This window comes from Oncorhynchus masou, chromosome 31, assembly GCF_036934945.1.
Source record: "Oncorhynchus masou masou isolate Uvic2021 chromosome 31, UVic_Omas_1.1, whole genome shotgun sequence".
Lineage (NCBI taxonomy): Eukaryota > Metazoa > Chordata > Actinopteri > Salmoniformes > Salmonidae > Oncorhynchus > Oncorhynchus masou.
Genome location: NC_088242.1, coordinates 39,109,887 through 39,127,475, shown reverse-complemented (window position 1 = coordinate 39,127,475; position 17,589 = coordinate 39,109,887). Strand labels below are relative to the sequence as shown.

Below are 17,589 nucleotides of genomic sequence, written 5' to 3'. Positions count from 1 at the left end.
TAGCAAAAGACAAGTAACCATTTCAACAGAATGCCACTGCGACGACTGATGATAGACGTAGCTGGTAAATTCGCTCTGGCTATCTACTCCGATTTCAGAGCACTCTCGTCTGAGTGTGCCAGAGCGCAGAATAACTGAAAAATTTACGAACGCTCAACACCTGTTGAATATGACCAGTGTCAGTTGGCAAAAAAGTGTAAATTGTAGCAAGCAAGCTGGCCAACGCTAGCCAATTAGCTTGGGTGCTTGACTGCTGTTAACGCTTGGATCAACCCTTAAAGACATGGGTGGTGCTAAAACGTGAGGGTGTGAATGATGCTGAATGGGTGTAGACAAAGAGGAGCTCTCCCGTAGGTACCAAAACATTCAAAAGGCCACTTTTGAGGTTACAAGTTTCTCAACTTTCAAAGCAGAATTTCTTCCCTATTGTTCCTCAAATGCAGGGTATGATATACCAGTCTGTAGCTCTGTGTTTGTACTTTTATCAAATGTAAAAAAACTCAATTTTCAAATGTTGCTGCATAAGACCGAATCAATGCGCTCAGTCACATATCTGCATTGGATGCGTCTCAAAATCGTCTGTCGCATCCGAACAGGCCGACAAAACTATTATGACCCCTCTATGGAAAGATGAGACTTGCTCTTAGAGTACAGATTATTGTATGGGATTTACAAATATTTGAGATAGATCATTTCACTTTTGTTTAAAACTTTGAGTAACTGCATTTATTGGTTTCTTTTCATTTGGATAAGAGATGAAAAAGCAATGAATTGCAGGTTATTTGTTACTTTCAAAAAAGGAAATTACAGATTTTAAGGTTGTGTCATTTGATTTGGGGTGGGGAATTCTTGGGGGGAAAAAATGGTGTCCCTAGCAATTTCCCTCTAAGCTGTGCTCGTGCGCACAGTTCCCAGGGCCTGCTGCACATAATAAATATCAGCGCACGCAGAAAAGCAACATCACTCAACTTTCTAGAGTTCTCTCGTTAGTTAATACTATCAACGTTTCCCTTTACTGTGGGAACTGTGATTGAATAATACTGCGTTGATTCACTTTCAATGTAACAGACCGTAACAAAACTAACTATGCAAGAGGGGCCACAGTGTTTCCTGACCCCTCCTATCTCAGCCTCCAGTATTTAGGCTGCAGTAGTTTATGTGTCGGGGGGCTAGGGTCAGTTTGTTATATCTGGAGTACTTCTCCTGTCCTATTCGGTGTCCTAATGTGAATTTAAGTGTGTTCTCTCTAATTCTCTCTTTCTCTCTTTCTTTCTCTCTCTCGGAGGACCTGAGCCCTAGGACCATGCCTCAGGACTACTTGACATGATGACTCCTTGCTGTCCCCAGTCCACCTGGCCGTGCTGCTGCTCCAGTTTCAACTGTTCTGCCTTATTATTATTGGACCATGCTGGTCATTTATGAACATTTGAACATCTTGGCCATGTTCTGTTATAATCTCCACCCGTCACAGCCAGAAGAAGACTGGCCACCTCACATAGCCTGGTTCCTCACTAGGTTTCTTCCTAGGTTTTGGCCTTTCTCGGGAGTTTTTCCTAGCCACCGTGCTTCTACACCTGCATTGCTTGCTGATTGGGGTTTTAGGCTGGGTTTCTGTACAGCACTTTGAGATATCAGCTGATGTATGAAGGGCTATATAAATACATTTGATTTGATTTGAAGAGATTTTGTTGTGTGCAGAATGCATCATAATAGGATTTTATTACATTGACAGGGATGACTCAGGCCCCTACTCTACACAGACGGGTGTGCCATAACCAATCAGAGCTGCAGTAGGCCTATATGCAAATAGACCATTGCCATATATGGATCTGTACCATTCCCTTTGAACTGGACTGTGTTTACAACATGAGCAGTCGTGAATTTGCTTGTTTTGAGACCAAAGCGAGAGCTACATGTAGTGACGTGTGTACATTCGTTCATATTCTTTGCTAGATAGTGAGTTATTAGCACAGTTATGAATCATTTGTAGTCAGCAATGGGGGAGTGATTGCTTCCTACAAAAGCACAAAACGTGTGCATTTCTAGACATCTTTTAAAAGTGAGTCAGATAGAGGGACAGTGTTGTATTTTGAGACAGGCTTGAATAAGCGAAGTAGGCAATAAGAAGAGGGTAGCATAATTTGTCATATTCTCTGTAATAATGGTATGGGAATAATGGTAGTGGTTTCTTGCATTAACTTCTTGAAACTCCCCATCCCGGATCCGGGTTTGTGACTAAAGCCTCAGGCTCATTAGCATAACGCAACGTTAACGATTTCTGAAAATCGCAAATAAAATGGAAATAATGCGTCTGCTCTCAAGCTTAGCCTTTTCTTAACAACACTGTCATCTCAGATTTTCAAAATATGCTTTTGAACCATAGAAATTGACTAATTTGTGTAAGAGTATGCAAAGCTAGCATAGCATTTTGAGTAGCATTTAGCACGCAACATTTTCACAAAAACCAGATAACCAAATAAATAAAATCATTTACCTTTGAAGAGCTTCTGATGTTTTCAATGAGGAGACTCTCAGTTACATACCAAATGCGCAGTTTTTCCTGAAAGCGTCTGTGTGTAGGAGAAATTGTTCCGTTTTCTACATTGCGTCTGGCTACCGAAACGAACCGAAAATTCAGTCACCTACAACGTAAAACTTTTTCCGGATTAACTACATAATATCGACCGAAACATGGCAAACGTTGTTTGGAATCAATCCTCAAGGTGTTTTTTCACATATCTCTTCATTGATATGCAGTTCGTGGAAGCTTGCTTTCCTCTCTGTATCCCATGGAAAAATACTGGCAGGTGACTTTTGCGCACCAATTTCGGCGCAGGACACCGGGCGGACACCTGGTAAATGTGGTCTCTTATGGTCAATCTTCCAATGATCTGCCTACAAATACGTCACAATGCTGCAGACACCTTGGGGAAACGACAGAAAGGGCAGGCTCATTCCTCTCGCATTCACAGCCATATAAGGAGACAATGGAAAACAGAGCCTCAAAAATCCTTGTCATTTCCTGGATGCCATCTCATCTTGGTTTTGCCTGAAGCTCATGTTCTAGGGCACGCACAGAGAATATCTTGGTATTTCTGGACACGTCAGAGTGTTTTCTTTCGAATGCTATCAATTATATGCATAATCGAGCATCTTTTTGTGACAAAATATCTTGTTTAAAACGGGAACGTTTTTCATCCAAAAATGAAATAGCGCCCCCATAGATGTAAGAGGTTAAACAACATTTTCAGTAATCTCTTTGTCTGAAGGACAAGTGGATAAACAGGTTATGCCAAGCCCTCCATAGTTTTTTCAGAAGTCTCATGGAAAGTAAGCCTACGTTGAACACCACACATTGGCTGCTACTGTAGGCTGAACGATGGAACAGCTATTTCCATGTTAAATGTTACGGGATGCATTTTCTCCATTGTTTTGATGGTAGACCACTCTGGCAGGTCTACATTATGATCAAATAGCCACTATAACCTACTTGACCACTGTTAACTAAATTAAAGCGGGTACAGCCTCAGTGTTCAAAGTAAATGCGCAGGAATTTGCACATATCTCACAACGTTCAAGTTTGTGCTCAGCAGAACTGAAATTTGCTCAGTGACGAAACAACTTAGAGGGAACATTGGTCCCAAGGAATTCTGGTGGAAAAAAAGTGGTGAAGGGGCAGCCAGTGGAAAATATGGAGCATAGGGGTTGGTAATGTTCTCTAGTTGCACCATGATTGGCTCAGTGTTCTGTCACACATGTGGGCACTAAGTCACCGCAAATCTATGGCTAGAGCTTGAAAATTCAAGCCCTTTGTGTGCTGCCATAGAGTTCCATTAGAAGTGCCCATCCAAGGAGGCTCAAGGTAATTGGGCACAGATAAAATTACATCAAATCACGCTATATCTACCGTATATTGACATAATTGGACTGATCATGTCAACATCATACTTTTAAAATCTTAGCTAGCAGTCATCATGAAGCAAATAGACAATCTACTGGCAAATCCTTTTCAATCCTTATCATATGAAGAGAGAAATTATGAAGAGAAATGGTATATCAAATTATCGGTGCTCATCGGCCATTGGACATTAACATTACACAACAAGTTGGAAACCGCAAATTCAACAATGAGTGGTTTGGAAGGAATCAGTGGCTAACTGTAAGTCTTGCAAAGCAATCAGTAGCCAGCAATTCAGAGGAGTGGGTGTGTGGTCCAAGCCTGGATTTAAGTGTCTCTTTTCCAAGCTTAAAATGATAAACATTCAACATTGGCCATGCTGTCAATCCAGTATGACTTCTGCCATACTGGAAACTCAGAACTCCCAGGCTTCAGTGAGTTCAAGACAACTGCGAACTAAGAGAAAAAAGCTCAGACAGGGAAAAAACGTTTTGAATGCCCATCCAACTCGGAATTCCAAGTTGGGAACTCGGGCCTCTTTCTAGCGCTCCGACGTGAAGATCACAGACATCATGATTCAACCTTGTTTTTTTCCAGAGTCCCCAGTTGTCTTGAAAGCGCCATGAATCCAGAGAATGCCAGACTTTGATGATAAAGTTTTATGACAAAAATATGCCCACGAAGGACCAAATAAAATAAAAATGTATTGGTCACATACACATGGTGAGCAGATGTTAATGCAAGTCTAGCGAAATGTTTGTGCTTCTAGTTCTTACAGAGCAGTAATATCTAACAAATTCACAATGACTACCTTATACACACACATGTAAATGGATGGAATAAGAATATGTACATATAAATACACTGCTCAAAAAATAAAAGGAACACTTAAACAACACAATGTAACTTCAAGTCAATCACACTTCTGTGAAATCAAACTGTCCACTTAGGAAGCAACACTGATTGACAATAAATTGCACATGCTGTTGTGCAAATGGAATAGACAACAGGTGGAAATTATAGGCAATTAGCAAGACACCTCCAATAAAGGAGTGGTTCTGCAGGTGGGGACCACAGACCACTTCTCAGTTCCTATGCTTCCTGGCTGATGTTTTGGTCACTTTTGAATGCTGGCGGTGCTTTCACTCTAGTGGTAGCATGAGACGGAGTCTACAACCCACACAAGTGGCTCAGGTAGTGCAGCTCATCCAGGATGGCACATCAATGCGAGCTGTGGCAAGGTTTGCTGTGTCTGTCAGCGTAGTGTCCAGAGCATGGAGGCGCTACCAGGAGACAGGCCAGTACATCAAGAGACGTGGAGGAGGCCGTAGGAGGGCAACAACCCAGCAGCAGGACCGCTACCTCTGCATTTGTGCAAGGAGGAGCAGGAGGAGCACTGCCAGAGCCCTGCAAAATGACCTCCAGCAGGCCACAAATGTGCATGAGGGTGGTATGAGGGCCCGACGTCCACAGGTGGGGGCTGTGCTTACAGCCCAACACCATGCGGGACATTTTTCATTTGCCAGAGAACACCAAGATTGGCAAATTCGCCAATGGCGCCCTGTGCTCTTCACAGATGAAAGCAGGTTCACACTGAGCACATGTGACAGACGTGACAGTCTGGAGTCAGTCATGGTGGGTCAGTCATGGTGTGGGGTGGCATTTCTTTGAGGGACCGCACAGCCCTCCATGTGCTCGCCAGAGGTAGCCTGACTGCCATTAGGTACCAAGATGAGATCCTCAGACCCTTTGTGAGACCATATGCTGGTGCGGTTGGCCCTGGGTTCCTCCTAATGCAATACAATGCTAGACCTCATGTGGCTGGAGTGTGTCAGCAGCTCCTGCAAGAGGAAGGCATTGATGCTATGGACTGGCCCGCCCATTCCCCAGACCTGAATCCAATTGAGCACATCTGGGACATCATGTCTCGCTACATCCACCAACGCCACGTTGCACCACAGACTGTCCAGGAGTTGGCGGATGCTTTAGTCCAGGTCTGGGAGGAGATCCCGCAGGAGACCATCCGCCACCTCATCAGGAGCATGCCCAGGCGTTGTAGGGAGGTCATACAGGCACGTGGAGGCCACACACACTACTGAGCCTCCTTTTGACTTGTTTAAAGGACATTACATCAAAGTTGGGTCAGACTGTAGTGTGGTTTTGCACTTTATTTTTGAGTGTGACTCCAAATCCAGACCTCCATGGGTTGATAAATTTGATTTCCATTGATAATTTTTGTGTGATTTTGTTGTCAGCACATTCAACTATGTAAAGAAAAAAAGTATATTTCATTCATTCAGATCTAGGATGTGTTATTTTAGTGTTCCCTTTATTTTTTTGAGCAGTGTATATTGATGCGCGATAGCCGTGAAGCATAGGAAAGATGCAAAAGATACAAAATACAGTATACAGTTGAAGTCGGAAGTTTACATACACCTTAGCCAAATACGTTTAAACTCAGTTTCACAATTCCTGACATTTAATTCAGGTCACGTTTTACTGTGGATAAAGATACTTTTGTACCCGTTTCCACCAGCATCTTCACAAGGTCCTTTGCTGTTGTCCTGGGATTGTTTTGCACTTTTCGCACCAAAGTACATTCATCTCTAGGAGACAGAAGGCGTCTCCTTCCTGAGCGGTATGATGGCTGCGTGGTCTTGTGGTGTTTATACTTGCATACTATTGTTTGTACAGATGAACATGATACCTTCAGGCATTTGGAAATTGCTCCCAATGATGAACAAGACTTGTGGAGGTCTACAATTGTTTTTCTGAGGTCTTGGCTGATTTCTTTTGATTTTCCCATGATGTCAAGCAAAGAGGCACAGAGTTTGAAGGTAGGCCTTGATATACAAGTACACCTCCAATTTACTCAAATGATTTCAATCAGAAGCTTCTAAAGCCATGACATAATTTTCTGGAATGTTCCATGCTGTTTAAAGGCACAGTCAACTTAGTGAATGTCTTCTGACTCACTGGAATTGTCATACAGTGAATTATAAATGAAATTATCTGTCTGTAAACAATTGTTGGAAAAATGACGGTGGTTGAAAAATGAGTTTTAATTACTCCAACCTAAGTGTATGTAAACTTCCGACTTCAACTGTAACTGTAAATCATGCAAATATAACTTGTGTGTGTAAGCAGTATATAAGAGAACGAATGGGACTGCCCTGGTGAAGCTCACTTCAGCCTGGACTTTATGCATCTGAGTTTCACTGTGACCATTTTAGCTTGTTGTTATTAGGGGGCAGTATTTTCATTTTTGGAAAAATAACATTCCCAAAGTAAATGGGATATTTTGTCAGGACAAGATGCTAGAATATGCATATAATTGATAGACAACACTCTAACGTTTCCAAAACTGTAACAATATTGTCTGTGAGTATAACAGAACTGATATTGCAGGCTAAAGCCTGAGAAAAATCCAATCCGGGAGTGCCACATGTTTTGAAAGCTCTGCGTTCCAATGCGTCCCTATTGAGCAGTGAATGGGCTATCAACCAGATTACTTTTTCTACGTATTCCCCAAGGTGTCTACAGCATTGTGACATAGTTTTACGCATTTATGTTGAAGAATACCCGTAAGCGGCTACATTGTGTAAGTGGTCACCTGATGGCTCTCAGAGTGAATCTTGCGCAAAATAAAGAGGTAGCCATTTTTCCAATCGGACCTACTGAATAACCAATTGTCCCGGTGGATATATTATCGAATAGATATTTGAAAAACACCTTGAGGATTGATTATAAACAACGTTTGCCATGTTTCTGTCGATATTATGGAGCTAATTTGGAATATTTTTTGGCGTTTCCGTGACGGCAAGTTCCGTTCGATTTCTCAGCCAAATGTGAAGAACAAACGGAGCTATTTTGCCTACAAAAATAATATTTTGGAAAAAAGGGAACATTGGCAATCTAACTGGGAGTCTCGTGAGTGAAAACATCCGAAGCTCTTCAAAGGTAAACGATTTCATTTGATTGCTTTTCTGATTTTCGTGACCAAGATACCTGCTGCCAGCTGGACATAGCTGAACATAATGCTATGCTAGGCTATTGATAAACTTACACAAATGCTTGTCTTGCTTTGGCTGTAAAGCATATTTTGAAAATCTGAGATGACAGGGTGATTAACAAAAGGCTAAGCTGTGTCTCAATATATTTCACTTGTGATTTTCATGAATAGGAATATTTTCTAGGAATATTTATGTCCGTTGTGTTATGCTAATTAGTGTCAGTCGATGATTACGCTCCTGGACCCGGGATGGGGTGTCACTAGAGGTTAAAGAGTTATTCATTTAAGATTGACTTCGAGTGTCTCGTGTAGAATTTCCACAAGAATTTGGCGTCACAAACTGCATGACTGATTCTGCCTGCCGAGCTTTCTCGTGAGGGTCTGCAAGAAAAACCAGAAATTTCCAGAATGAAGGGTTTGAAAGTGTCTATGGTTGTATGCATTGATTGTTTACTTACTCATTTGATAGTTTAAGCAATAACAAAATTAATAAAATGTTATGATAATTATCAGAGTGAGTGATAAGAGGAGGAAATGTAGTGGAACATTTGTTTGTGCTTTTCTAGAAAACAATTTCTGTGTTCATGCAAGTGACTGATTGAATGTGCCTGAGAGGAATCCTCACTATCAGTATCTGCAATTTGGCAGTACGCCCAGAACCTTGTTTTGAGAATAAAAGGGATATCTCAGTTTCAAGGTCTCAGCTTGGAGAGAATAAGCTTTGTGGGGTATCGTTGGGGCACATGCATGAACCAAACATTAACGATTAATTCATTATGAATATTTTAATTCATGCAAATATAACTTGTCTGTGTAAGCAGTATAGTAGAGATAACGGGACTGCCCTGGTGATGCTCACTTCAGACCGGTGTTGTGACCTTAACACAATTCCATACATCTTAGTAGAACACCCCCTCTTTGTGCCCCAATATTTGAAATTTCACCTATTATAAGGTTGTAATTTCATATACCCAATCAGCTTACTATTTAGAAGGGAAGCACAGGTTTTTGGACACAGCGAGATTAAGATTGGCTTGAGTGTGTTGCAGTTGATGATTACTCACTTGCTGATGTACTCCCCGCTCAGCACTTTGCCACAGGCCTTGCACTTGAAGCAGCCAAGGTGCCACTGTCTTTCCAGAGCCAATAGGGCCTGGCCATTCTTAATGTCCCTACCACAGCCTGCACAGTCTGAAACACACAAACACACTTTTAGCATGATGATCAGAAAGACAGAGCAGACATGGCATACACAAAAGCGCACACACACCTATGATTTATCTTTCAAATTAAACCATTAGGAGGCGACGTGAGCTAATAGAAAACTCCTCATTCATTTGTACAAGGGCACAAAGTGATTTTTGTTTTCAATATAACATTCAATACATGAGGCTCCAGGTTTTTTTACCATAAAATACTGATTATATAAATACATGAAGGTAATTGTAACGATGTCTGCTGACAGTCGTCAAGCAAGTTCAGGGACTGATTGTTAATAAATAAATGCAACATAATACAAAACACGAAAAATAAAGCCTGGGGAAGGAACCAAAATGTGATCAGGGAAGTGATGGAGTCCAGGTGAGTCTGATGATGCGCAGGTGCGCGTAATCATGGTGACAGGTGTGTGTCCTAATGAGCAGCTTGGTGATCTAGAGTTCGGAGAGGAAGCACACGTGACAGTAATAACAACATAGAAGAAACATCCCTTTTCCAGGACCATCTCTTTCACAGATAATTAATAAAAATCTAAATTACTTCACAAATCTTTATTGTAAAGGGTTTAAACACTTTTCCCATGCTTGTTCAATGAACCATAAACAATTAATGAACATGCACCTGTGGAAGGTCATTAAGACACTAACAGCTTGCAGTCAGTAGGCAATTAAGGTCACAGTTATGAAGACTTAGGACACTAAAGATGCCTTTCCACTGACTCTGAAAAAACACCAAAAGAAAGATGCCCAGGGTCCCTGCTCATCTGCGTGAACATGCCTTAGGAATGCTGCAAGGAGGCATGAGGACTGCAGATGTGGCCAGGACAAAAAATTGCAATGTCCATACTGTGAGATGCCTAAGACAGCACTACAGGGAGACAGGATGGACAGCTGATCGTCCTCACAGTGGCAGGTGTAACAACAACACCTGCACAGGATCGGTACATCCGAACATCACATCTGTGGGGCAGGTACAGGAGGGCAACAACAACTGCCCGTGTTACACCAGGAATGCGCAATCCCTCCATCAGTGGTCAGACTGTCCGCAATAGACTGAGAGAGGCTGGACTAAGGGTTTGTAGGCCTGTTGTAAGACAGGTCCTCACCAGACATCACCGGCAACAACGTCACCTATGGGCACAAACCCACAGTCGCTGGACCAGACAGGACTGGCACAAAGTGCTCTTTGCTGACGAGTCGTGGTTTTGTCTCACCAGGGGTGATGGTCGGATTCGCGTTTATCGTTGAAGGAATGAGTGTTACACCGAGGCCTGTACTCTGGAGCAGGATCGATTTGGAGGTGGATGGTTTGGGGCGATGTGTCACATCATCATTGGATGATTGTCAGTGCAGGCAATCTTGTTGTCAGTGCAGGCAATCTCAACGCTGCACGTTACAAGGGAGACATCCTCCTCCCACATGTGGTACCCTTCCTGGAGGCTCATCCTCACATGCCACCTGCCATACTGCTCGTTCTGTGTGTGATTTCCTGCAATACAGGAATGTCAGTGTACTGCCATGGCCAGCGAAGAGCCCGGATCTCAATCCCATTGAGCATGTTTGGGACCTGTTGGATCAGAGGGTGAGGGCTAGGACCATTCCCTCCAGAAATGCCCGGGAATTTGCAGGTGCCTTCGTGGAAGAGTAGAGTAACATCTCACAGCAAGTGGAACATCTGGTGCAATCCATGAGAAGGAGATGCACTGCAGTGTTTAATGCAACTGGTGGCCACACAAGATAGACTGTTACTTCTGATTTTGACCCCCCTCCTTTGTTCAGGGACACATTATTTCATTTCTGTTAGTCATATGTCTGTGGAACTTGTTCAGTTTATGTCTCAGTTGTTAAATCTCGCTATGTTCATACAAATATTTACACATGTTAATTAAGTTTGCTGAAAATAAATGCAGTTGACAGTGAGAGGACCTTTCTTTTTGGCTGAGTTTAGAAGCATAAGAATTTCGCTACACTCGCAATAACATCTGATAACCATGTGTATGTGACCAATAGAATTTGATTTGATCTCTCGTGACCACAAGGGAGAGATGTATATTGTTTTGAAAAGAGATGCTTGTCAGCTAATCTAACAGCTAATTTTTTATGATGGCAGCCATGTTTATATTTGACAAGCAAAAACTCCCTGATCCCTGAATGCCATTCACTATAAAATGCAAATAAAAAAAGTCAAAGATGGCTGCACCCATTGCCTGAAAAATCTGAATATAGTTTGGCCACTTTTCAGCATATTACAAATCTTCAACGTACCTGTTACAGTGTATACAAGAACCGGAGCACATGACTTAATAAGACATTTACAGTTTTTGACAAATCACAAAGCAAATAAAATGTTATCACCTCACAGATCATCACCCCAAATACAAGTCTACTTCCTAGCCTTACCGTAGCATGAAACCTAAACAGGGTTGCCAGATTTGGATGTAACCATTTTAGTGGGGTTTGTGGGGGGGTGCATTTCATTTGAGGAGAATTTCAAGTCCATGGGGGGGGGTAGAAATGGAGGAAGGTATCGTTGATATATATATATATATATATATATATATATATATATATATATATATATATGATATATTACTATGAAGGGATTTATCAATAAATGGGGGCAAACACAGGGGAAGTTTATTCGCTAAATAAAAATGAAACCACTGGAATGGGGGGACTGAGCTGGAAAACCTGAGTAACAATAGTTACAATCTAAGTCAGTCGAGTGAAACAGCCCTTCACCTCATTTTTGTTATAAACATCTTTGGATGTTTACGTGACAACCAGAATACATTGTATGTTGTCAACAACCATGGGGTCACACATCATAATCAGTTCAACCTTCCAAAAAGTATTTTACACACATTATATGTGTCCATTACAATCCATGAAACAATCACAATGCATGATTTGTCACCAGTCCTTGAAAATGTGATTAAACAGTAAATACATTATGCCTTACGCACACATACGGTGTGCTAAAGTAGAAACAACAACATTATATACAGAAACTATAATGATAATGTAAAAAGGCACTTACTTTGATAAGAATGGGGAGGCAGGGAAGCCTAGTGGTTAGAGCGTTGGACTAGTAACCAGAAGGTTGCAAGTTCAAAAATCCCCAAGCTGACAAGGTACAAATCTGTCGTTCTGCCCCTGAACAGGCAGTTAACCCACTGTTCCTAGGCCGTCATTGAAAATAAGAATTTGTTCTTAACTGACTTGCCTAGTAAAAAAATAATAAAAAAAATGCACCCATATGCAAAGTTATTGATAGTAAGGAAAACAACAATGAAGGCAATGCGGGCACCAGATGGAAAATGTGCCAGGGGGAAAAAGTTCTGCATACTTGATCTGGGGAAACACTGGGGAAGTGCTTGGGCTCTAGTCAAAGAGAGAAATTTGTCCAGCTCAGTAAAGCTCAGTATAAAATAAATTGTGCGTAGTAGTGAAATGGGCTACTTCTATGTGAATTAATGAGGAGGAGGAACACACCTCAATTCAAACTGTTGTTAAAAAAGAATTTGAAATTGACTAGTTGAAATATAGCCTATTGATAATTAGCAGGCAGAATGCCTTGGTTTTGAGGGCAGTGTGGGTTAAATGTCCTGTTGCGTAACAATCACATTTTGGAAGAGTGAATGCATTCTGCCATCACATACATAAAAAAAACTCATGCTGGGGCGACCGATAGAGATATTTGGAACTCACACATGTAAAGGTTAAACATTCACAAGGCTGCGGGGCCAGACGGATTACCAGGACGCATACTCAAAGCATGCACTGACCAGCTGGCAAGTGTTTTCATTGATATTTTCAAACTCTCCCTGAACCTACATTTCAAGCAGACCAACATAGTCCCTGTGCCCATGTGCTAAACAGAGTGACTAAGGTAGTGTAGTAATAACAAATATTTAAATACTAAAAGTGGTGCAAATAGTAGCCTACAATAAGGAAAATCTCCAGGTAAAAATACACTTTATCTAGTCCTTGTCCTATATTCTAATCTGACTCTAGTGTAGGTCACGCTGTTCTTCACACTACCATTTCTGGTAAATGCACTATTTCAAATAAAATATATGTTTATTTGTCACATGATAGAGTAGGTGTAAAAGGTACAGTGAAATGGTTATTTGCATATTTGCATTGTAGCAATATCAAAATTAGAAAGTGTCCAGATACAAATATTTTATAATAAATAGATGATGCTTACCCAGACACACTTGTCTAAATTGATTGGTCATGTGAAAGAAATGTTATAACCACCCACCAGCCACATCTATCGAAGTGGATGGGTCACTATTGTCTAGACATGTTCATGAAATGCTATATGAGATGGCTGTAATCCCCCAGAGAGGATATAGCCACCCCACAGCCACATCTAGCTAAGTGAATGGGTCTCTACAGAAGCTGTAAATGGCACAGTGAAATGCTATATGAGATGGCTGTAATCCCCCCAGATAGTAGATTTGCTGTGGAATAATGTGCTCAGTAGAAATAAAAATAATGGGGTGCAAAGGAGCAAAATAAATCAATAAATACAGTAGGGGAAGAGGCAGATGTTTGGGCTAAATTATAGATGGGCTATGTACAGGTGCAGTAATCTGTGAACTGCTCTGACAGCTGGTGCTTAAAGCTAGGTAGGGAGATAACTGTTTCCAGTTTCAGAGATTTTTGTAGTTTGTTCCAGTCATTGGCAGCAGAGAACTGGAAGGAGAGGTGGCCGAAGGAGGAATTGGTTTTGGGGGTGACCAGAGAGATATACCTGCTGGAGCGCGTGCTACAGGTGGGTGCTGCTATGGTGACCAGCGAGCTGAGATAAGGGGGAACTTTACCTAGCAGGGTCTTGTAGATGACCTGGAGCCAGTGGGTTTAGCTACAAGTATGAAGCGAGGGCCAGCCGATGAGAGCGTGCAGGTCGCAGTGGTGGGTAGAATATGGGGCTTTGGTGACAAAACGGATGGCACTGTGATATATTATATCTAATTTATGGAGAATTAGAGGATATTTTGTAGATGACGTCGCCGAAGTCGAGGATCGGTAGGATGGTCAGTTTTACGAGGGCATGTTTGACAGCATGAGTGAAGGATGCTTTGCTACGAAATAGGAAGCCAATTCTAGATTTAACTTTGGATTGGAGATGTTTGATGTGAGTCTGGAAGGAGAGTTTACAGTCTAACCAGAGACCTAGGTATTTGTAGTTGTCCACATATTCTAAGTCAGAACTGTCCAGAGTAGTGTTGCTGGACAGGCGGGCAGGTGCAGGCAGTGATCGGTTGAAAAGCATGCATTTAGTTTTACTTGTATTTAAGAGCAGTTGGAGGCCACGGAAGTAGAGCTGTATGGCATTGAAGCTCGTCTGGAGGGTTAAAACCTCTCTGTGATATGTGGGACAGTAGCGTCCAATTTGGCCAAAAGCCAGAGAAAATGCAGAGCGCCAAATTCAAATAATTTCCTATAAAATCAAACTTTCATGAAATCACACATGTAAGATACCAATTTAAAGCTACACACATTGTGAATCCAGCCAACATGTCAGATTTCAAAAAGGCTTTTCGGTGAAAGCAAACGATGCTATTATCTGAGGATAGCCTGTTAAGGCTCGGGACAATACTGCCCCCTTTGGATGAATTGCGTGCCCATAGTAAACTGAAAAAAAATCTGTCCAAAATTGCTAATATATATATATAATAATAATTATTGAATAGAAACACTCTAAAGCTTCTAAAACCGTTTGAATTATGTCTGTATGTATAGCAGAACTCACAGGGCAGCCAATCTCCCAAACTAGTTTTGGAAAACATGAAAGTTGGGCCAACTTTGACATCATCGCCCCCACCCTTCCCAACCAGCTATGGATCTGGGAACAGTTTCTATGTCTTCCGCGAGATGTCCTCTATCAGTAGAGCATTTAATTGTGCAAATCCCGCGAGCTTTGACCCTTTGGTAGGCAAAATAGCGAGTGTCGCGAGAAAATACATGCGCTTTCAGGCGCGCGTTGAGCACAGAGCTCCCTTTGTTCCAACTTGCATGAGAAGAAGTCAGATTGTCCGTTTGAATTGAGAATTGTTTTGTATGTTAATAACATCCTAAAGCTTGATTCTGCACTTAGTTTGACCAGTTTAGTCGACATATAATATGTAATTTTGAAGTTTTGATGTGCAACTGTTCGGGACCAGAAGTAATTTTGGATGCATTTCAGCTGAAGCTGTTAGCATATGCTAATACAAAGACACACGACTTGAAACCAAACGATGTATTGGGTAAGTATGACTCCTTCCACTACATTCTGATCGAAGACCATCAAAGGTAAGGGAATATTTATGTTCCGGAGAAATATTGCTTATGTCTGAGCGCCGTCTCAGATTATTGAATAGTGAACGATTTCTGTAACGTTAAAAAGAAATGTGACAAAGCGATTGCATTAAGAAGCAGTGTATCTTTCTAACTATATGTAGAACATGTATATTTAGTCAAAGTTTATGATGTGTATTGCTGTTATCTGGCGTTATCTGGCGGAGCTATCTATAATTTCTCCGGACATTTTTTAGCATTTTCTGATCATGGCGTCAATGTAAACGGAGATTTATGGTTATAAATTGCATATTATTGAAAAAAACATACATGTACTGTGTAACATGTCCTATTACTGTCATCTGATGAAGATTTTCAAAAGGTTAGTGAATTACTTTTCTTTTAATCCCGCGTTTGTGATTGCATCTTTTTTTCGACAAAATGGCTACAAATCGTTTGTGTCTTTGTGGTGGTTTTTCACCGTAAAACATTTTAGAAATCTGACTCGCAGGGTAGATGAACAAGGTGTTTATCTTTCATTTGAGCTATTGTACTTGTTAATGTGTGGAGGTTAAATATTTCTAAGATTATTCTTGCATTCTGTGCGCCACTTTTTGAGTTGAGCGGGGGGGGGGGGGGGGGTGCCCTTGGGGAACGTGTAGCATGAACACGATAGCACCTCCGTAAACAAAAGAGAGAAAACAAACAAAAACAAAAAACAAAAATAAAAATATAAATCATGCCTTACCTTTGACGAGCTTCTTCTGTTGGCACTCCAATATGTCCCATAAACATCACAAATGGTCCTTTGTTCGATTAATTCCGTCCATATATATCCAAAATGTCCATTCATTTGGCGTGTTTGATCCAGATAAACACCTGTTCCAACTTGCTTGACGTGTCTACAAAATATCTCAAAAGTCTGTAAATTGTAGGTATTTCTTAAAGTAAGTAATCGATAAAATTGAAGACGGGGTGATCTGTGTTCAATACAGGAAGAAAACAAACTGATGCCTGCTTTCTGGTCATGCGCCTCTATCAAACAGTACACATGAAGTAACCCTCATTCAAGATGGCCGTACTTCTTCATTACACAAAGGAATAACCTCAACCAATTTCTAAAGACTGGTGACATCCAGTGGAACTGCCCAGAAGCTAAGATATGCATATTATTAGTCGATTTGGATAGAAAACACTCTGAAGTTTCTAAAACTGTTTGAATGATGTCTGTGAGTATAACATAACTTATTTGGCAGGCAAAACCCTGAGGACAAACCATTAAGGATAGTTTTTTTTTAGGTCACTCTCTTTTCAATGGGTTTTCATTGGGAATCCAGATTTCTAAGGGACTTGCTTGCAGTTCCTATCACTTCCACTGGATGTCAAGTCCTTAGAAATTGGTTGAGGTTTTTCCTTTGAGAAATGAAGAAGCAGCACTGTTCAGAACGAGGGTAGAGAGAAGTATATTCTTTGTTAGAGGCGCCTGACCTGAAAGCTCGCTACACTTTGTTTTCCTCCGGTTCTGAACGCAGTTTATCCCGTCTTAAATTTTATAGATTGTTTAAAAATACCTAAAGTTGTAATAGGAAAGTTGTTTGAAATGTTTGGACAAAGATTACAGGTCATTTAGGAGATATTTTGTAGTCATGTTGCGCGAGTTGGAACCGGTGTTTTCCTGGATCAAACGCGGAAACTAAATGAACATTTTGGATGTATATCGACCATTTGTGATGTTTATGGGACATATTGGAGTGCCAACAGAAGAAGCTTGTCAAAGGTAAGGGATTAATTATATCTTTATTTCTGCGTTATGTGTCGTGCCTGGCGGGTTTAAATATGATTGTCTGTGTTTGTTTTCTGGGGTGCTGTCCTCAGATAATAGCATTGTTTGCTGGATTAACAACAAGTGTAGCTTTAATTTGGTGTATTGCATGTGTGATTTCATGAAAGTTTAATTTTTATAGTAATTTATTTGAATTTGGCGCTCTGCATTTTCACTGATGTTGGCCAGATGGGTCCCACATATCCCAGAGAAGTTTTAATGGTCTGTGGGATGTTCAAAGTTTCGGATATTTTTTTATAACCCAACCCTGATATCTACTTCTACACAACTTTGTCCCTGACCTGTTTGGAGAGCTCCTTGGTCTTCATGGTGCCACTTGCCTGGT

The 17,589-nt window shown here is 41.2% G+C and overlaps 1 protein-coding gene across 1 annotated transcript in view; it reads right to left on the bottom strand.

The window, feature by feature from the left end:
• The window catches only part of ablim1b (actin binding LIM protein 1b), a 98,939-nt gene that overhangs the window by 42,267 nt on the left and 39,083 nt on the right, over nucleotides 1–17,589 (bottom strand). The window contains exon 5 of the mRNA XM_064952776.1: nucleotides 8,975–9,101. Within this exon, the coding sequence (XP_064808848.1) occupies nucleotides 8,975–9,101 (127 nt within the window). The remainder of the gene's footprint in view (nucleotides 1–8,974; nucleotides 9,102–17,589) is intronic.